Source organism: Ranitomeya imitator, chromosome 2 (genome assembly GCF_032444005.1).
Source record: "Ranitomeya imitator isolate aRanImi1 chromosome 2, aRanImi1.pri, whole genome shotgun sequence".
Lineage (NCBI taxonomy): Eukaryota > Metazoa > Chordata > Amphibia > Anura > Dendrobatidae > Ranitomeya > Ranitomeya imitator.
Window position 1 is genome coordinate 175,642,206 of NC_091283.1, and position 22,405 is coordinate 175,664,610.

The 22,405-nt window shown below is 45.4% G+C and overlaps 1 protein-coding gene across 2 annotated transcripts in view; it reads left to right on the forward strand.

Annotated features, from left to right (window-relative positions):
- Positions 1-17,422: 17,422 nt before the first annotated feature.
- Positions 17,423-22,405, forward strand: part of LOC138662421 (solute carrier family 2, facilitated glucose transporter member 6-like) — a 30,645-nt gene continuing 25,662 nt past the window's right edge. Inside the window, exon 1 of one of the 2 annotated variants that reach the window (XM_069748029.1) lies at positions 17,423-17,641. In XM_069748029.1, coding sequence (XP_069604130.1) covers positions 17,541-17,641 — 101 coding nt within the window. In that variant the 5' untranslated portion in view covers positions 17,423-17,540. The remainder of the gene's footprint in view (positions 17,642-22,405) is intronic. The other variant, XM_069748030.1, reaches the window with a different exon arrangement.

Consider the following 22,405-nt stretch of genomic DNA (forward strand, 5'->3'; position numbering starts at 1 on the left):
TAGGCAGCAGCAGCAGCTCAGTACTGTGGTTTCAGCAGGATGAGGAGTTTGTGCAGGTTGGAGATAGATGGTGATGGCTGGAATATGAGATGTGAAATGTGTCTTTGTTGTAATCTCTGTGGACGAGTCCTGGCTGGAAGAAGTTGTCATGTCGCTCTGGGCGAGACGGGAAAGCCGGGAAAAATGAACGATTCCATCAGAAAGAACTTCAGCGGTAAGACATTATCACTGTGCTGTGATTTGTTATATGTTCTATAGGACTGGTATCTACCACTGACCATATGGCGGTAATATCTGTGCTTGTCATTATAGAGAGATTATCTTCAGTAACAGCGCGGTCATCTGCTGAGGTTCTCTTCCACTATTAGGGCGCGTCACCCAGTTGTAATCAAGGTTACCTGGTCAGGGGTCCACTCAACAGTTCCCCCTCCCCCCCCCCCCCCCCGAACCAAATCCCTAGCTACGCCTTTGACTCCAGAATTGGTCTGCTCACTTCCCAGACGTTTACAGACTGTTGTAAAAATAAGAGGGGATGCGACACAATAGTGGACACTGCTCGGGCACAACTCTTTTTTGATGAGTTGCTGCCATCAATTTCTAAATGAGTTATTTTTTTCATATAAAATGAAAAATGTCTAATGTTCAACTTCTGATCTGTGCTTTATGTTCTGCTCTGAATAAATTATGGAGCTTTGAGATTTCCAAATCATTGCATTCTGGTTTTCTCACACTTTATAGACCTACCCGACTTTGTTGGAATTAAAGGGACACTGTCACCTGGATTTGGAGGGAACAATCTTCAGCCATGGAGGCGGCGTTTTTGGGTTTTTGATTCACCCTTTCCTTACCCGCTGGCTGCATGCTGGCTGCAATATTGGATTGAAGTTCATTCTCTGTCCTCCATAGTACATGCCTGCACAAGGCAAGATTGCACCTTGTGCAGGCATGTACTACGGAGGACAGACAATGAACTTCAATCCAATATTGCAGCCAGCATGCAGCCAGCGGGTAAGGAAAGGGTGAATCAAAAACCCGACCTCCATGGCTGAAGATTGTTCCCTCCAAATTCAGGTGACAGTGTCCCTTTAAGGTTGTAGATATCAGTTGTGTTGATTTTATAGAGAGATTTCAGGTTGAAGATAGATGGATTTTAGATGAATTGATATAGATAATTTGATTATCATTCCCCTCTCCTGTTTTATTTCTCATGGGAAGAGAAAATGATTCTGCCATGTATAAAGTGGAACTGTAAAGTGAAAATGATCATTAAACCATCATCTGAAGATGTTTATCATGAAAGAGGCTCTGGTCCTAAGTCATATTGCACGACTCGTTAAAGGGTTGATTGTGACTTGTAGGATTGCTACTTCCAACAGGTGGCGCTATAGAGTTTAAGTCCTCTTTTTCTCAGAAAAGGCAATTTGCATATCGTGAAAGAGGAAGCAGAGATTTCCAAGAAGTTGCATAACAGTCCATAAGATCAATCACAACTGTGAGGACATGAAACAGACAACAATCATATCATAGGGCATAAGGAATACATGTATCTATCTCTCTATATATAATTATGTATATATATAATTAGAATATGCATATATATATATATATATAATATATATACAGTATATGTATATATATATATAATATATATGTGTATATATACATACACAGTGGCTTGCAAATGTATTCGCCTCCTTGGCATTTTCATTTGATACCTCACAACCTGGAATTGTACTGTCTTTTTTAGGGTTTGCATCAATTCATGTAAAGGCCATGCCTACAATTGTGAACATTTGATTTTTGCTTTATTGTGAAGCAAACAACAAATAACTGAAAACTTCAGTGTGCACAACTATTCCCTCCCCCCCCCCCCCCTCCCTAAAGTCAGTACCTTGTAGAGCCTCCTTTTGCAGAAATTACAGCTACAAGTCACTTTGGGTAATTCTCTATTAGCTTTCCACTTCTTGCTACTGAGATTTTTGCCCATTCCTCATGGCAAAACTGATCCACTTCTTTTAGATCGTTTTCTCTGGTGAACAGCAAACTTCAAGTTTGACCAGAGATTATCAATTGGATTAAGGTCTGGGCGTTGACTAGGCCACTCCAAAACATTTACACGTTTCCCCTTAAACCACTCGAGTGTTGCTTTAGCAGTATGCTCTGGGTCATCGTCTTGTTCGAAGATAATCCTCACAATTCCAGTCTCAAATCACTGATAGACTGAAACAGGTTTTGCTCAAGAATATCCCTATATTTAGCACCATCCATCTTCCCCTCGACTTGGACCATTTGTCTTGTCCCTGCTGCCAAAATCCATCCCCACAGCATAATGCTGCCACCACCATGTTTCACTGTGGGATGGTGTTTTTCGGTGATGAGCTGTGTTGGTTTGGCGCCAGACATAGCTTTAGCTTGGTGACCAAATAGTTCAATTTTGGTCTCATCTGACCACAGCGCCTTCCTTCATACATTTGGGGAGTGTCCCACATGTCTTTTAGCAAACTCAAGAAGAGCCTTACAATTTTTGTGCATAAGTAAAGACTTTTTACTGCTCACTCTTCCATAAAGGCCACCTCTATAGAGTGTATGACTTATTGTGGTCGTACAGACAGATACTCCAGTCTCTGCTAGGAAACGCTGCAGCTACTTCAGGGTTACCTTTGGTCTGTGTGCTGAATCTCTGACTAATGCCCTCCTTGCCTGGGCTGAGTTTTGATGGGCTGTCCTCTCTTGGCAGGTTTGATGTGGTACCATATTATTTCCATTTGATGACAATGTGTTTGATGGTGCTTTGGGGGATCATCAGAGATTGGGATAATTTTCTATAACCCAACCCTGACTTGTACTTCTCAACAACTTAATCCCTGACTTGTTTGGAGATCTCCCTGGTCTTCATGATGTTGTTTGGAGATCTCCTTGGTCTCCATGGTGTTGTTTGGTTAGTGGTGCCTCAGAATGATGTTACAGCCTCTGTGGCCTTTCAGAAAAGGTAAAGTGTTTATGCTGACAGATGTGATAGATTGCACACAGGTGGACTTCCTTTCACTAAGGGTGTGACTTATGAAGGTAATTGCTTGCATCAGAAATTTTTAGGGGCTTCATACCATATGGGTGAATACATATGCACATGGCAATTTTCAGTTACTTGATCCCAAATATGTAATTTATGCCTGCATTTTTATCACTTCACTTTACCAACTTAGATTATTTAGTGCTGATGCATCACGCACAAATTGGATTACAAAGATATTTAAACACAGGTTGTAATGTAACAAAATAGGGAAAAAGCCAATGGGGGGTGACTACTTTTGCAAGCCACTGTATATAATGTACAAACGTATTAAGCAGGTGTGGGAATAATGCTACAAAGTGATAATGTTTTCGAAAACACAAGTATTAATAGATTAATTTTATCAATCAACAAAATGCAAGGTGAATAAAAAAATATATATAAATTACAGCATTTAGTGAGAGCCCTTTGGCTGTCGAAAAAGCATCAGTTCTTCTCAGTCACTTGCTCACAATTTTTGAAGGAACTCGGCAGGAGGTTGTTCCAAACATCTTGGAGAACTGTAGTAGAAAACTGTTGTGAATTCTGTTGTCGAACTCCCTCCTGTGGTCGTGAATGGTACTTCGGCGAGTTCTGTCTATGGGCTCCCTCTGGTGGCTATGAGTGAAGCTGCTGCTTCTGAGGTTCCTTACACAGGTGACGTGGTTTATCCTTTGGTTGGCTGCTCTATTTAACTCCTCTCAGATCGTTACTCCATGCCAGCTGTCAATGTTTTTGCATTCGTTCAGTTCGCTCCTGGATCTCTCTGGTGACCTGCCTTCTCCTGCAGAAGCTAAGTTCCTTATAGTCTTATTTTGTTCTCTGTTTTCTTGTCCAGCTGGTTTTCATGATTTTGTCTTGCTAGCTGGAAGCTCTGGGATGCAGAGTGGCCCCTCCGCACCGTGAGTCGGTGCGGAGGTCTTTTTTGCACACTCTGCGTGGTCTTTTGTAGGTTTTTGTGCTGATCGCAAAGTTACCTTTCCTATCCTCTGTCTATTTAGTAAGTCTGGCCTCCCTTTGCTAAAACCTGTTTCATTTCTGCGTTTGTGACTTTCATCTTTACTCACAGTCAATATATGTGGGGGGCTTCCTTTACCTTTGGGGAATTTCTCTGAGGCAAGGTAGGCTTTATTTTCTATCTCTAGGGCTAGATAGTTCTTAGGCTGTGACGAGGCGCCTATGTCTGGTCAGGAGCGCTCCACGGCTATTTCTAGTGTGTGTGATAGGATTAGGGCTTGCGGTCAGCAGAGCTCCCACATCCCAGAGCTCGTCCTGTATGAGGTTTAATTATCAGGTCATTCCGGGTGCTCCTAACCACCAGGTCATAACAGTACAGCTATAAAGGCACAGATGATTGGCCTCGGGGAGACCAAAACATCCAACACCGCGGAGACATCATCACGTGTTTCTCAACGCAGTGATTCCAGAACACTGCCCCCATCCCTTATGGGAAATATGCAGATGCATGTAAAGAAGCTGCGGAGACACCATCACGTGTTTCTCGACGCAAGCAGTGAATAGCCAGGCCTTTCCCCGGGAAGGAACAACCTAATAGCCAGATTCCTACTCCACACTGATGAGGGGCAAAAACCCCGAAACAGCTGTCTGTGGATGGATACCATGCTTGGCATAGGTGGCTTTCCTTCATAGGATGCTGCCCTTCCCGTGGTTGTTCCTTCCCAGGGAAAGGCCTGGCTATTATCTAGCCTTTTTACTAGGCACTGCTCCTAATAGCCAGATTCCTACTCCACACTGATGAGGGGCAAAAACCCCGAAACAGCTGTCTGTGGATGGATACCATGCTTGGCATAGGTGGCTTTCCTTCATAGGATGCTGCCCTTCCCGTGGTTCCTTCCCGGGGAAAGGCCTGGCTATTCACTGCTTGCGTCGAGAAACACGTGATGGTGTCTCCGCAGCTTCTTTACATGCAATAACAGTACAGCTGGCCCAAAGTATTAATGCATCTCAATAGAGGGATAAGAGAACTTCTGAGACCATTTTTTTTCCTTTGCACTGTGTTTTGTCTTTCTTTTCCCCTAGACCTTTGGGTGGTTCAGGACACAGGTGTAGATATGGACATTCAAGGTCTGTCCTCTTGTGTGGATCATCTCACTGCAAGGGTACAAAACATTCAAGATTTTGTGGTTCAGAATCCTATGTTAGAGCCTAGAATTCCTATTCCTGACTTATTTTCTGGGGATAGATCTAGGTTCTTGAATTTCAAAAATAATTGTAAACTGTTTCTAGCTTTGAAACCCCGCTCCTCTGGTGACCCCGTTCAACAGGTAAAAATCATTATTTCTTTGTTACGTGGTGACCCTCAAGACTGGAATTTTCCCTTGCGCCAGGAGATCCTGCGTTGCGTGATGTTGATGCGTTTTTTCTGGCGCTTGGATTGCTTTATGATGAACCAAATTCAGTGGATCAGGCAGAGAAAATCTCGCTGGCTTTGTGTCAGGGTCAGGATGAAGCGGAGGTGTACTGTCAGAAGTTTAGAAAGTGGTTTGTGCTTACTCAGTGGAATGAATGTGCCCTGGCGGCAATTTTCAGAAAGGGTCTTTCTGAAGCCCTTAAGGATGTCATAGTGGGATTTCCCACTCCTGCTGGTCTGAATGAGTCTATGTCTTTGGCCATTCAGATCGATCGGCGCATACGTGAGCGCAAAGCTGTGCACCATATGGCGGTATTCTCTGAGCATAGGCCTGAGCCTATGCAGTGTGATAGGACTTTGACCAGAGCTGAATGGCAAGAACACAGACGTCGGAATGGGCTGTGTTTGTAACGTGGTGAATCCACTCATGCTATCTCCGATTGTCCTAAGCGCACTAAGCGGTTCGCTAGGTCTGCCACCATTGGTACGGTACAGTCTAAATTTCTTTTGTCCGTTACTCTGATCGTCTGTTGTGAATTCTGTGGCAGAGCTCCCTCCTGTGGTCACAAGTGGTACTTCGGCTGATTCTCTCTGTGAGCTTCCGTTGGTGGAGGAGAGTGGTACTGCGGCTTCTGAGTTTCCTTCCTCAGGTGATGTGGTGAAGTCGTTAGGTGCTGCTATATTTAACTCCACCTAGTGCTTTGATCCTGGCCTCCAGTCAATGTTCTAGTATTGGACCTGTTTCCTCCTGGATCGTTCCTGTGGCCTGCTGCTCTGCATAGCTAAGTTCTGCTTTGCTATTTTGTTTGCTGTTTTTTTCTGTCCAGCTTGTCTATTTGTTTTTTCTTGCTTGCTGGAAGCTCTGGGACGCCGAGGGTGTACCTCCGTGCCGTTAGTTCGGTACGGAGGGTCTTTTTGCCCCCTTTGTGTGGTTGTTTGTAGGGTTTTGTGTTGACCGCAAAGTTACCTTTCCTATCCTCGCTCTGTTTAGTAAGTCGGGCCTCACTTTGCTAAATCTATTTCATCTCTACGTTTGTCTTTTCATCTTAACTCACAGTCATTATATGTGGGGGCTGCCTTTTCCTTTGGGGTATTTCTCTGAGGCGAGGTAGGCTTATTTTCTATCTTCAGGCTAGCTAGTTTCTCAGGCTGTGCCGAGTTGCATAGGGAGCGTTAGGCGCAATCCACGGCTGCCTCTAGTGTGGTTGGAGAGGATTAGGGATTGCGGTCAACAGAGTTCCCACGTCTCAGAGCTCGTTCTATGTTTTTGGGTTATTGTCAGATCACTGTATGTGCTCTGACTTCTATGTCCATTGTGGTACTGAATTACCTCATCATGACAGTACTGGAGGCCCAAAGTACTAATGACTCTCAATAGAGGGAAAAAGGAAGTTCTGAGAACTTTTTTTTTTCTCTGCACTGTGTTTTGCCTTTTTTTTCCCCTAGACATTTGGGTGGTTCAGTACACAGGTGTAGCGATGGACATTAAAGGCCTGTCTTCATGTGTGGATCAGCTCTCGGCAAGAGTACAAAAGTTTCAAGACACTATTGATCAGAAATCTATGTTAGAACCAAGAATTCCTATTCCTGATTTGTTTTTGGAGATAGAACTAAATTTCTGAGTTTCAAAAATAATTGTAAACTATTTCTGGCCTTGAAACCTCGCTCCTCTGGTGACCCAGTTCAACAAGTTTTGATCATTATTTCTTTTTTACGTGGCGACCCTCAGGACTGGGCATTTTCTCTTGCGCCAGGAGATCCTGCATTAAGTAATATCGATGCGTTTTTCCTGGCGCTCGGAATGCTGTACGATGAACCTAATTCAGTGGATCAGGCAGAGAAGAATTTGCTGGCTCTGTGTCAGGCTCAGGATGATATAGAAGTATATTGTCAGAAATTTAGAAAGTGGTCCGTACTCACTCAATGGAATGAAGGTGCGCTCGCAGCTATTTTCAGGAAGGGTCTCTCTGAAGCCCTTAAGGATGTCATGGTGGGATTTCCTATGCCTGCTGGTTTGAATGAGTCTATGTCTTTGGCTATTCAGATCGGTCGACGCTTGCGTGAGCGTAAATCTGTGCACCATTTGGCGGTATTACCTGAGCTTAAACCTGAGCCTATGCAGTGCGATAGGACTATGACCAGAGTTGAACGGCAAGAACACAGACGTCTGAATGGGCTGTGTTTCTACTGTGGTGACTCCACTCATGCAATCTCTGATTGTCCTAAGCGCACTAAGCGGTTCGCTAGGTCTGCCACCATTGGTACGGTACAGTCAAAATTTCTTTTGTCCGTTACCTTGATCTGCTCTTTGTCATCGTATTCTGTCATGGCATTTGTGGATTCAGGCGCTGCCCTGAATTTGATGGACTTGGAGTATGCTAGGCGTTGTGGGTTTTTCTTGGAGCCCTTGCAGTGTCCTATTCCATTGAGAGGAATTGATGCTACGCCTTTGGCCAAGAATAAGCCTCAGTACTGGACCCAGCTGACCATGTGCATAGCTCCTGCACATCAGGAGGTTATTCGCTTTCTGGTGTTGCATAATCTGCATGATGTGGTCGTGTTGGGGTTGCCATGGCTACAAGTCCATAATCCAGTATTAGATTGGAAATCCATGTCTGTGTCCAGCTGGGGTTGTAAGGGGGTACATGGTGATGTCCCATTTCTGACTATTTCGTCATCCACCCCTTCTGAGGTTCCAGAGTTCTTGTCTGATTACCGGGATGTATTTGATGAGCCCAAGTCCGATACCCTACCTCCGCATAGGGATTGTGATTGTGCTATCGATTTGATTCCTGGTAGTAAATTCCCAAAAGGTCGACTATTTAATTTATCTGTGCCTGAGCACGCCGCTATGCGGAGTTACGTGAAGGAGTCCTTGGAGAAGGGGCATATTCGCCCGTCATCATCGCCATTAGGAGCAGGGTTCTTTTTTGTGGCCAAGAAGGATGGTTCGCTGAGACCTTGTATAGATTACCGCCTTCTAAATAAGATCACTGTTAAATTTCAGTACCCCTTGCCGTTGTTATCTGATTTGTTTGCTCGGATTAAGGGGGCTAGTTGGTTCACCAAGATAGATCTTCGTGGTGCGTATAATCTTGTGCGTATTAAGCAAGGCAATGAATGGAAAACTGCATTTAATACGCCCGAGGGCCATTTTGAGTATCTAGTAATGCCATTCGGACTTGCCAATGCTCCATCAGTGTTTCAGTCCTTTATGCATGACATCTTCCGAGAGTACCTGGATAAATTCCTGATTGTGTACTTGGATGACATTTTGATCTTCTCGGATGATTGGGAGTCTCATGTGAAGCAGGTCAGAATGGTTTTTCAGGTCCTGCGTGCTAATTCTTTGTTTGTGAAGGGATCAAAGTGTCTCTTTGGTGTGCAGAAGGTTTCATTTTTGGGGTTCATCTTTTCCCCTTCTACTATCGAGATGGACCCTGTTAAGGTCCAAGCCATCCATGATTGGACTCAGCCGACATCTCTGAAAAGTCTGCAAAAGTTCCTGGGCTTTGCTAATTTTTATCGTCGCTTCATCTGCAATTTTTCTAGTATTGCTAAACCATTGACCGATTTGACCAAGAAGGGTGCTGATGTGGTCAATTGGTCTTCTGCTGCTGTGGAAGCTTTTCAAGAGTTGAAGCGTCGTTTTTCTTCTGCCCCTGTGTTGTGTCAGCCAGATGTTTCGCTTCCGTTCCAGGTCGAGGTTGATGCTTCTGAGATTGGAGCAGGGGCTGTTTTGTCGCAGAGAAGTTCTGATTGCTCGGTGATGAAACCATGCGCCTTCTTTTCCAGGAAGTTTTCGCCTGCTGAGCGAAATTATGATGTGGGCAATCGAGAGTTGCTGGCCATGAAGTGGGCATTCGAGGAGTGGCGTCATTGGCTTGAAGGAGCTAAGCATCGCGTGGTGGTCTTGACTGATCATAAGAACTTGACTTATCTCGAGTCTGCCAAGCGATTGAATCCTAGACAGGCTTGTTGGTCGGTGTTTTTTGCCCGTTTTGACTTTGTGATTTCGTACCTTCCGGGCTCTAAAAATGTGAAGGCGGATGCTCTGTCTAGGAGTTTTGTGCCAGACTCTCCGGGTTTATCTGAGCCGGCGGGTATCCTCAAAGAGGGAGTAATTGTGTCTGCCATCTCCCCTGATTTGCGGCGGGTGCTGCAAAAATTTCAGGCTAATAAACCTGATCGTTGCCCAGCGGAGAAACTGTTTGTCCCTGATAGGTGGACGAATAAAGTTATCTCTGAGGTTCATTGTTCGGTGTTGGCTGGTCATCCTGGAATCTTTGGTACCAGAGAGTTGGTGGCTAGATCCTTTTGGTGGCCATCTCTGTCACGGGATGTGCGTTCTTTTGTGCAGTCCTGTGGGATTTGTGCTCAGGCTAAGCCCTGCTGTTCTCGTGCCAGTGGGTTGCTTTTGCCCTTGCCGGTCCCGAAGAGGCCTTGGACACATATCTCTATGGATTTTATTTCAGATCTTCCCGTCTCTCAAAAGATGTCAGTCATTTGGGTGGTCTGTGATCGCTTCTCTAAGATGGTCCATTTGGTACCCTTGTCTAAATTACCTTCCTCCTCTGATTTGGTGCCATTGTTCTTCCAGCATGTGGTTCGTTTACATGGCATTCCAGAGAATATCGTTTCTGACAGAGGTTCCCAGTTTGTTTCGAGGTTTTGGCGAGCCTTTTGTGGTAGGATGGGCATTGACTTGTCTTTTTCCTCGGCTTTCCATCCTCAGACTAATGGCCAGACCGAACGAACCAATCAGACCTTGAAAACATATCTGAGATGCTTTGTTTCTGCTGATCAGGATGACTGGGTGTCCTTTTTGCCTTTGGCTGAGTTCACCCTTAATAATCGGGCCAGCTCGGCTACCTTGGTTTCGCCGTTTTTCTGCAACTCTGGGTTCCATCCTCGTTTCTCTTCAGGGCAGGTTGAGTCTTCGGACTGTCCTGGTGTGGATACTGTGGTGGACAGGTTGCAGCAGATTTGGACTCATGTAGTGGACAATTTGACCTTGTCCCAGGAGAAGGCTCAACGTTTCGCTAATCGCAAACGCTGTGTGGGTCCCCGACTTCGTGTTGGGGATTTGGTTTGGTTATCTTCTCGTCATATTCCTATGAAGGTTTCTTCTCCTAAGTTTAAACCTCGTTTCATTGGTCCGTATAGGATTTCTGAGGTTCTTAATCCTGTGTCTTTTCGTCTGACCCTTCCAGATTCTTTTTCCATACATAACGTATTCCATAGGTCATTGTTGCGGAGATACGTGGCACCTATGGTTCCGTCTGTTGATCCTCCTGCCCCGGTTTTGGTGGAGGGGGAGTTGGAGTATATTGTGGAGAAGATTTTGGATTCTCGTCTTTCAAGGCGGAAACTCCAGTATCTGGTTAAGTGGAAGGGTTATGCTCAGGAAGATAATTCCTGGGTCTTTGCCTCTGATGTCCATGCTCCCGATCTTGTTCGTGCCTTTCATATGGCTCATCCTGGTCGTCCTGGGGGCTCTGGTGAGGGTTCGGTGACCCCTCCTCAAGCGGGGGGTACTGTTGTGAATTCTGTGGCAGAGCTCCCTCCTGTGGTCACAAGTGGTACTTCGGCTGATTCTCTCTGTGAGCTTCCGTTGGTGGAGGAGAGTGGTACTGCGGCTTCTGAGTTTCCTTCCTCAGGTGATGTGGTGAAGTCGTTAGGTGCTGCTCTATTTAACTCCACCTAGTGCTTTGATCCTGGCCTCCAGTCAATGTTCTAGTATTGGACCTGTTTCCTCCTGGATCGTTCCTTTGGCCTGCTGCTCTGCATAGCTAAGTTCTGCTTTGCTATTTTGTTTGCTGTTTTTTTCTGTCCAGCTTGTCTATTTGTTTTTTCTTGCTTGCTGGAAGCTCTGGGACGCAGAGGGTGTACCTCCGTGCCGTTAGTTCGGTACGGAGGGCCTTTTTGCCCCCTTTGTGTGGTTGTTTGTAGGGTTTTGTGTTGACCGCAAAGTTACCTTTCCTATCCTCGTTCTGTTTAGTAAGTCGGGCCTCACTTTGCTAAATCTATTTCATCTCTACGTTTGTCTTTTCATCTTAACTCACAGTCATATGTGGGGGCTGCCTTTTCCTTTGGGGTATTTCTCTGAGGCAAGGTAGGCTTATTTTCTATCTTCAGGCTAGCTAGTTTCTCAGGCTGTGCCGAGTTGCATAGGGAGCGTTAGGCGCAATCCACGGCTGCCTCTAGTGTGGTTGGAGAGGATTAGGGATTGCGGTCAACAGAGTTCCCACGTCTCAGAGCTCGTTCTATGTTTTTGGGTTATTGTCAGATCACTGTATGTGCTCTGACTTCTATGTCCATTGTGGTACTGAATTACCTCATCATAACAGTCGTCCTATTCTGTAATGGCATTTGTGGATTCAGGCGCTGCCCTGAATTTGATGGACTTGGAGTTTGCCAGGCGCTGTGGTTTTTTCTTGGAGCCCTTGCAGTATCCTATTCCATTGAGAGGAATTGATGCTACGCCTTTGGCCAAGAATAAGCCTCAGTACTGGACGCAATTGACCATGTGCATGGCTCCTGCATATCAGGAGGATATTCGCTTTTTGGTGTTGCATAATCTGCATGATGTGGTCATTTTGGGGTTGCCATGGCTACAGGTCCATAATCCAGTGTTGGATTGGAAATCTATGTCTGTGTCCAGCTGGGGTTGTCAGGGGGTACATGGTGATGTTCCATTGCTGTCAATTTCGCCATCCACTCCTTCTGAAGTCCCTGAGCTTTTATCAGATTACCGGGATGTATTTGAAGAGCCCAAATCTGGTGCCCTACCTCCTCATAGGGATTGCGACTGTGCTATTAATTTGATTCCTGGTAGTAAGTTTCCTAAGGGCCGTTTGTTTAATTTATCTGTGCCAGAGCACGCCGCTATGTGGAGTTATATAAAGGAATCCTTGGAGAAGGGTCATATTCGTCCGTCGTCGTCACCATTGGGAGCAGGGTTCTTTTTTTGTGGCCAAGAAGGATGGTTCTTTGAGACCTTGTATTGATTACCGCCTTCTTAATAAGATCACAGTCAAATTTCAGTATCCTTTGCCGCTGCTGTCTGATTTATTTGCTCGGATTAAGGGGGCTAGTTGGTTCACCAAGATAGATCTTCGTGGTGCGTATAATCTTGTGCGAATTAAACAGGGTGATGAATGGAAAACGGCATTTAATACGCCCGAGGGCCATTTTGAGTACCTGGTTATGCCATTCGGGCTTTCTAATGCTCCATCTGTGTTTCAGTCCTTTATGCATGACATCTTCCGAGAGTACCTGGATAGATTCATGATTGTATATTTGGATGACATTTTGGTCTTTTCGGATGATTGGGAGTCTCATGTGAAGCAGGTCAGAATGGTGTTCCAGGTCCTTCGTGCGAATTCCTTGTTTGTGAAGGGGTCAAAGTGTCTCTTTGGAGTTCAGAAGGTTTCATTTTTGGGTTTCATTTTTTCCCCTTCTACTATCGAGATGGACCCTGTTAAAATTCAAGCCATTTATGATTGGACTCAGCCGACATCTGTGAAGAGCTTACAGAAGTTCCTGGGCTTTGCTAATTTTTATCGTCGCTTCATCGCTAATTTTTCCAGTATTGCTAAACCGTTGACTGATTTGACCAAGAAAGGTGCTGATGTGGTCAATTGGTCCTCTGCGGCTGTAGAGGCTTTTCAGGAGTTGAAGCGTCGTTTTGCTTCTGCCCCTGTGTTGTGCCAGCCAGATGTTTCGCTCCCTTTTCAGGTTGAGGTTGATGCTTCTGAAATTGGAGCAGGGGCTGTTTTGTCGCAAAGAAGTTCTGATGGCTCGGTGATGAAACCCTGTGCCTTCTTTTCTAGAAAATTCTCGCCTGCTGAGCGCAATTATGATGTGGGCAATCGGGAGTTGTTGGCCATGAAGTGGGCATTCGAGGAGTGGCGACATTGGCTTGAAGGAGCTAAACATCGTGTGGTGGTCTTGACGGATCACAAGAATTTGACTTTTCTCGAGTCTGCCAAACGGTTGAATCCTAGACAGGCTCGATGGTCGCTCTTTTTCTCCCGTTTTGATTTTGTGGTTTCATACCTTCCGGGATCTAAGAATGTGAAGGCTGACGCCCTGTCAAGGAGTTTTGTGCCTGACTCTCCGGGTGTTCCGGAGCCGGCGGGTATTCTTAAAGAAGGGGTAATTTTGTCTGCCATTTCCCCTGATTTGCGGCGTGTGCTGCAAAAGTTTCAGGCTGATAGACCTGACCGTTGTCCTACGGAGAAACTGTTTGTCCCTGATAGATGGACTAGTAGAGTTATCTCTGAGATTCATTGTTCAGTGTTGGCTGGTCATCCTGGAATCTTTGGTACTAAAGATTTGGTGGCTAGATCCTTTTGGTGGCCTTCTTTGTCACGGGATGTGCGTTCTTTTGTGCAGTCCTGTGGGACTTGTACTCGGGCTAAACCCTGCTGTTCTCGTGCCAGTGGGTTGCTTTTGCCCTTGCCGATCCCGAAGAGGCCCTGGACGCATATTTCCATGGATTTTATTTCTGATCTCCCTGTTTCTCAAAAGATGTCGGTCATTTGGGTGGTTTGTGATCGCTTCTCTAAGATGGTCCATTTGGTACCCTTGTCTAAATTGCCTTCCTCCTCTGATTTGGTGCCATTGTTTTTCCAGCATGTGGTTCGTTTGCATGGCATTCCAGAGAACATCATCTCGGACAGAGGTTCCCAGTTTGTTTTGAGGTTTTGGCGGTCCTTTTGAGCTAAGATGGGCAATGATTTGTCTTTTTCTTCGGCTTTCCATCCTCAGACTAATGGCCAAACCGAACGAACTAATCAGACTTTGGAGACATATCTGAGATGCTTTTTTTCTGCTGATCAGGATAATTGGGTGTCCTTCTTGCCTTTGGCTGAGTTTGCCCTTAATAATCGGGCCAGCTCGGCTACTTTAGTTTCTCCTTTTTTCTGTAATTCTGGTTTCCATCCTCGTTTCTCTTCAGGGCAGGTTGAGCCTTCGGACTGTCCTGGTGTGGATGCGGTGGTGGACAGGTTGCAGCAGATTTGGACTCATGTGGTGGACAATTTGACATTGTCCCAGGAGAAGGCTCAACGTTTCGCTAACCGCCGGCGTTGTGTTGGTCCCCGACTTCGTGTTGGGGATTTGGTTTGGTTGTCATCTCGTCACGTTCCTATGAAGGTTTCCTCTCCTAAGTTTAAGCCTCGTTTCATTGGGCCATACAAGATTTCTGAAGTTCTTAATCCTGTGTCATTTCGTTTGGACCTTCCAGCTTCTTTTGCCATCCATAATGTGTTCCATAGGTCGTTGTTGCGGAGATACGTGGCGCCTATGGTTCCCTCCGTTGATCCTCCTGCCCCGGTGTTGGTCGAGGGGGAGTTGGAGTATGTGGTGGAGAAGATTTTGGATTCTCGTGTTTCGAGACGGAAACTCCAGTACCTGGTCAAGTGGAAGGGTTATGGTCAGGAAGATAATTCCTGGGTTTTTGCCTCTGATGTTCATGCTGCCGATCTGGTTCGTGCCTTTCATTTGGCTCACCCTGATCGGCCTGGGGGCTCTGGTGAGGGTTCGGTGACCCCTCCTCAAGGGGGGGGGGGTACTGTTGTGAATTCTGTTGTCGAACTCCCTCCTGTGGTGGTGAATGGTACTTCGGCGAGTTCTGTCTATGGGCTCCCTCTGGTGGCTATGAGTGAAGCTGCTGCTTCTGAGGTTCCTTACACAGGTGACGTGGTTTATCCTTTGGTTGGCTGCTCTATTTAACTCCTCTCAGATCGTTACTCCATGCCAGCTGTCAATGTTTTTGCATTCGTTCAGTTCGCTCCTGGATCTCTCTGGTGACCTGCCTTCTCCTGCAGAAGCTAAGTTCCTTATAGTCTTATTTTGTTCTCTGTTTTCTTGTCCAGCTGGTTTTCATGATTTTGTCTTGCTAGCTGGAAGCTCTGGGATGCAGAGTGGCCCCTCCGCACCGTGAGTGGGTGCGGAGGTCTTTTTTGCACACTCTGCGTGGTCTTTTGTAGGTTTTTGTGCTGATCGCAAAGTTACCTTTCCTATCCTCAGTCTATTTAGTAAGTCTGGCCTCCCTTTGCTGAAACCTGTTTCATTTCTGCGTTTGTGACTTTCATCTTTACTCACAGTCAATATATGTGGGGGGCTTCCTTTACCTTTGGGGAATTTCTCTGAGGCAAGGTAGGCTTTATTTTCTATCTCTAGGGCTAGATAGTTCTTAGGCTGTGACGAGGCGCCTAGGTCTGGTCAGGAGAGCTCCACTGCTATTTCTAGTGTGTGTGATAGGATTAGGGCTTGCGGTCAGCAGAGCTCCCACATCCCAGAGCTCGTCCTGTATGAGGTTTAATTATTAGGTCATTCCGGGTGCTCCTAACCACCAGGTCATAACAGAAAACACCTCCGGCATGCCGATTCATCTTGTGACCGACATCCTTGATAAAGGCCTGAGAGCCGAAACGTCGGGAATTTTCTCTTGTCATATATCGGTCATAAATAAAGATTCTCTTGTTACACAGAATATTCTCAAGAGTTATCCCTTTTTTTAGGTGTTTTCTACTACTGTATATTGTTTTTCCTTCTGGGCACCTACACTCATTGAATTGAGTGCAAAAGCTTCTTACTACCTCTATTATCTTGGAGAACTGACCACAGATCTTCTGGGTATGAAGCGTATGCAAATCCTTCTGTCTCTTCATGTAATCTCAGAAAGACTCGATTTTGAGATCAGGGCTCTCTGGAGCAGGATCATCACTTCCAGTACTCCTTGTTCTTCATTACACTGAAGATATTTCTTAATGACATTGACTATATGTTAAGTTCTGAGCTGATGGCACTGCTGGACATCTTCCGATTTCAAAGTAAAGTAAGCCTGATGTGTCTTTCATCAGCTGCACTAATTTTCTTTGGCCGACCACTGCGTCTTCAGTCCTCAATATTGCCCATTTATTGATGCTTCTTCAAAAAGAGTTTAAACAGCCATGGTCTCCGTCGATCCCACAATCATGATGTTCAGTCTGTAACTCACTTAGCTACCAAATCTGGCGACATGGTTCAAGGACTCTACATGCAAATGTCGCCACTGAGGCCAGTTATTTCTGTGGTCCTTATGTGAACATTCAAATACTCATAAATACCCATGTGCTACCTGTAGGTTAATACATAAATACCTTCATGCTATGTGGAACCACAGTAACTGTCAACAAGATGCTGTTAATAGATCCGTTATTCGTTTTAGACAACCATGATATAGACACCTTTATAGGATCCCTTTAACTATGGCAACACTGAACCAACCATGATAACATCTCCCAATGGCTTGGGGGTTGTAGCCATACTACAGCCTAAGGGTATGTGCAGACAATCCGGATCTGACAGCGCTTTGGACGCAGGGCATGTTTGCTACGTCCAGAGCGCTGCTGTCTATAGAACGCAGGTTAATCTGCATGTGATCACTGAACCGTGCAGATTCACCGAGTCCAATACATTGTCATGGTGAAATTTATTTTGCGGAAACTCACGTCTGCGCAAGAGAAATCGATCTGCTGTGGTCTGGAGAGACGCGCCACATGTCAGTCTCCAAGGGTGAGCCGGGGGCGTCTGTGCACACATAATGTACAGGGGATTTCTTAAAATCCATACACTATGCTGTAACATCTGGACGCAGCAGTTTGGACGTTGAACAAGTACACAGCGTCCAACCCTCAGCAACTCCGGATTGTGTGCACATACAATAACTGATCAGTCTACAGAAACTTCTTTACAGTTTCCATCTAAGTGTGTGCATTTTGGTGAAATTAGAACTTTGTCAGGTTTGCCAGAGGCAGTGCCCCCTTTCCCTTTGGGCACTATGCTTTTGACCAGGTCGCAAGTGGCTCTGCCCACTTTTGTCATGAATGATGAGATTTCCCCCTGTGCAGTCAGGACCTCTGCATGACATGTCAGCTGCATGACATCCACTAAATGTGACAAGTGCAGATTTCCTTTATTACACAATGAGTAGGCGATGACACTGACCCTCCCCAGTGGTGAGAATCCACCTCTGATGCACAGTCCTCCACTCAGCACAGCAAGGACTACAGCAGCATGAAGTAACTGGACAGGACTCCGCAAAATCATCCTCCTGGACCTCACAACATGTCCACCATGGACAACAAACCTCTCCTGAGCGACCCCGAAAAATCAAATTATCAGTCTGTGGGAAAAGCCCTGAGAGAAGCTGAAAAGAAATATATAAAGTGAGTGATCGATCTATACATCCTATCCGCTTACCTTTCTATCTATCTACTTATGTATCCTGTTCATCTATCTATTCTTCATCTATGTATTTCATATCTATCATTTATCCATCTTACATGTCTATCTTATCTATTAACTAGGCAACAATATTTCAGATTTTCATATCATTCTATTATCTGTCTATCTAGGTACATGTTTTCTGCCTTCTATCCATCATATTTATATGTTCATCTTTGTATTATTTATATTTCTTATCTATCCTTAACTATCTTTCTGTCTATTTATTTATATTTATCTACTGTATATCTATCTATCTATTCACTCTCTTTCTATCTATCTAACTATCTATCTATCTATTTATTATCTATCTGTCTATCAATCTATCCTCTATTATCTATCATCTATCTATCTATCTATTATCTATCTATCTATCTATCTATCTATCTATCTATCTATCTATCTATCTATCTATCTATCCATCTATCCTCTATCTATTTATCTATTATCTATCTATCTATCTATCTATCTATCTATCTATCTATTAATCTATTATCTATCTATTAATCTATTATCTATCTATCTATTATCTATCTATCTATTATCTATCTATCTATTTATCTATCTATCTATCTATGTGTCTGTCTATCTATCTATTTATTATCTATCTGTCTATCAATCTATCCTCTATTATCTATCTATCATCTATCTATCTATTATCTATCTATCTATCTATCTATCTATCTATCTATCTATCTATCCTCTATCTATTTATCTATTATCTATCTATCTATCTATCTATGTATCTATCTTTCTATTTATTTATTATCTCTCTATTAATTATCTATCTATCTATGTCCATTATCTCTATTATCTATCTATCTGTTATCTATCTATCATCTATCTATCTATCTATCATCTATCTATCTATCTATCTGTTATCTATCTATCTATCTTTCTATCTATCCATTATCTCTCTATTAATTATCTCTCTATCTATCTATCTATCTGTCCATTATCTCTATTATCTATCTATCTGTTATCTATCTATCTATCTATCTATCTATCTATCTTTTTCCAGAGTGAATACTCATTTCTTCATCGTAGGCTCCAGACAGGATACAGTAATTGTCACTTCTCATTTTTCGAGATGTTACAACACTTCAAAATGTCACTAGAAATGAGCGCTTACTGAATGGAAGTCACTTGAGTAATAGAATATCTGTATGCTGCATGCGCAATCATCATGCAATTTGTATTTTTAATTAATAATTTTATTATTGAACAATTACAGAACTGTTGGTCAATCCAAAAGGTAAATAAACCCAAAAACCAAATATTTAAGAAAGTAAAAGTGCAGTTTTGTCTTTTTTAGGAGAATATCTCTGTGTGCAGAATTATTATGCAATTATATGAAAAATGTTACATTTCAACCTCAATTGTTTATTTTCATCTGTGAAAATGAGAATAATAACCAAACAACTCAATATGTACAAATATAAATGTTCGATATTTCCATAAAAAATATTAGTGAACAATATAGCCGCCCTTCTTTTCATTAACAGTCATAAGCTGTCCATCCATGGAGTCTGTCAGTTTCTTATAGGGATATTCTCATGAAGGAACTTAATTTTAATCAATAAATCTTGGAATAATAATAAGTTCCACAATTGGATGTGTTTACAAAATGTTGTTCCTGTGCTGAGATAATGTTATACATGTGCCCCTGCTGTGTACTGTGTAATGGCCGTGTCTGACCGTGCAGGGCAGGGCTGCCACTAGAAATTTTGGGGCCCCATACTGGCAAAATTTTCGGGGCCCCCTTGAAACTCCGCCCAGGCTCCACCCCAGCCCCGCCTCCAGGTTCCACCCCGCCTCCAGGTTCCACAGTCCCACCGCTCTCTCTTGGAAAATCTCCACTTCTCACCTATCACACATTGACAGTTCCCATAACCAGATCACACATATAGCCGGCAGCTTTTGTTTTGGCCAAAAGATTTTTTAAGCCGCCACCATAACACGGTAGACACTTTTGGCCGGGCCCTACTCTGCTGTAACCTATTAAATATTTGTTAAAATATGCAATACAATTTAGGTATATTTTTATTTATTTTTCAATTTTTAAAATGACCATACAAGGAACAAATACCACAACACCATGTCCAGACCACATATTACCACCACAGTGATCGAATAATATAAAATACAAGGAACAAATACCGCTACACCATGACCAGACCGCATATTACCACCAATGACTGAATACTACAATACTGATCAGTAATAAAAAAAAAAAAACCACAATACTATCACCATCAGTGCCATTATGCACAGGAGATCTGTAATTAGTAAGCAGTGTCTACAGGTAATACAGTGATCACCGGTGACATTACACACAGGAGCTCTGTATATAATGTATAGGTAATACAGTGATCACTGGTGACATTGTACACAGGACCTCTGTATATAGTATACAGTGTATAGTGTCAGTGTATAGGTAACACTGACTCACCAGTGACGTCTCCAGGTGAAGTCCTTCATCTTTCATCCAGCACAGACCGCCATCACTTCATCCAGCCAGGACTCGTCTCTGCAGGAAATAAAACAGTTATCTCGAGTTCCGCTTGTAGAACACATTACTTAATTATCACTCTACACAGTAACAGGACCGCCCCCCCCCCCCCCATTTAAAACAGTATACTCAAAAAATAAAATAAATACATCACTGTAATAATAATATCCCTTAATTAGCCCCTATGGTAATATTCGCCGTCCTAGCCCCCGTGTGTCTCATTCCAGGCTCCAGCCATATGTTCTCCCATCCTGCCCTCATGAGTATCCATTCTGCCCCATATGATCTCCCCATCCTGCCCCATCTGTCTCCATTGTATCCATCCTGTCCCATCTGTCTCCAATCTTGCCCCATCTGTCTCCATTCTGCCCCATCTGTTTCCAATCCTGCCCCATCTGTGTCCAGCACTCTGCCCCATCTGTGTCCAGCACTCTGCCCCATCTGTGTCCAATCCTGCCCCATCTGTGTCCAGCACTCTGCCCCGTCTGTGTCCAATCCTGCCCCATCTGTGTCCAGCACTCTGCCCCATCTGTGTCCAGCACTTTGCCCCATCTGTGTCCAATCCTGCCCCATCTGTGTCCAATCCTGCCCCATCTTTGTCCAGCACTCTGCCCCATCTGTGTCCAATCCTGCCCCATCTGTGTCCAGCACTCTGCCCCGTCTGTGTCCAATCCTGCCCCATCTGTGTCCAGCACTCTGCCCCATCTGTTTCCAATCCTGCCTTATCTCTGTCCAGCACTCTGCCCCATCTCTGTCCAGCACTCTGCCCCATCTCTGTCCAGCACTCTGTCCCATCTCTGTCCAATCCTGCCCCATCTCTGTCCAGCACTCTGCCCCATCAGTGTCCAGCACTCTGCCCCATCTCTGTCCAGCACTCTGCCCCATCTCTGTCCAGCACTCTGCCCCATCTCTCTCCAGCACTCTGCCCCATTTCTGTCCAGCTTTCTGCCCCCCGTGTCCAGCTTTACTGCCCCCTCTGTGTCCAGCTTTCTGCCCCCCCCATGTCCAGCTTTCTGCCCCCCCCCCGTGTCCAGCTTTCTGCCCCCCCGTGTCCAGCTTTCTGCCCCCCGTGTCCAGCTTTCTGCCCCCCACTGTGTCCAGCTTTCTGCCCCCCGTGTCCAGCTTTCTGCCCCCCGTGTCCAGCTTTCAGCCCCCCCCATGTCCAGCTTTCTGCCCCCCCGTGTCCAGCTTTCTGCCCCCCCTGTGTCCAGCTTTCTGCCCCCCCCGTGTCCAGCTTTCTGCCCCCCCGTGTCCAGCTTTCTGCCCCCCCTGTTTCCAGCTTTCTGCCCCCCCTGTGTCCAGCTTTACTGCCCCCCCTGTGTCCAGCTTTACTGCCCCCCCTGTGTCCAGCTTTACTGCCCCCCCTGTGTCCAGCTTTACTGCTCCCTCTGTGTCCAGCTTTCTGCCCCCCCTGTATCCAGCTTTCTGCCCCCCCCTGTGTCCAGCTTTACTGCCCCCTCTGTGTCCAGCTTTCTGCCCCCCCTGTATCCAGCTTTCTTCCCCCCCTGTGTCCAGCTTTCTGCCCCCCCTGTGTCCAGCTTTCTGCCCCCCCTGTGTCCAGCTTTACTGCCCCCCCTGTGTCCAGCTCTACTGCCCCCCCTGTGTCCAGCTTTCTGCCCCCCCCTGTGTCCAGCTTTACTGCCCCCCCCTGTGTCCAGCTTTACTGCCCCCCCTGTGTCCAGCTTTCTGCCCCCCAACCCCCCCCCCCCCCGTGTCCAGCTTTACTGCCCTGGGCCCCAACCCCCCCCCCCCGGATCGCCGCTCTCAATTAAAAAAAAAAAAAGTTCTGCTTACCTGCCGCGCTTCTGCTCTCTCCACGCAGCTGCAGAGTGCACTCGCCGGCGACTGACAATGACGTCAGACGCCGGCGACCTGCACGCTGCGGCTGGCGGCTGTTAACTATTGACGTGCGGGCGCGGGCCCGCACGTCAATAGCGTACAGCTGTAGCGTCGGCCGCCGCTAAGGGCCCGGTTCCGATGATGCGGGCCCCCTCTGCTCACCGGGCCCCATACGCCAGTCACGGCTGTAATGCCCTGATGGCGGCCCTGGTGCAGGGACATGGTCTGATCATACCACAGCCTCTGGGCAGGTGGAAGCAAAGAAATATACAGACAGGACAGCATAGGAGCACAGCTGATTCTTTCTTTGAGGTAAAGCATTGCTTGTAAAACAGGCAGGGAAATGTTTAACCTC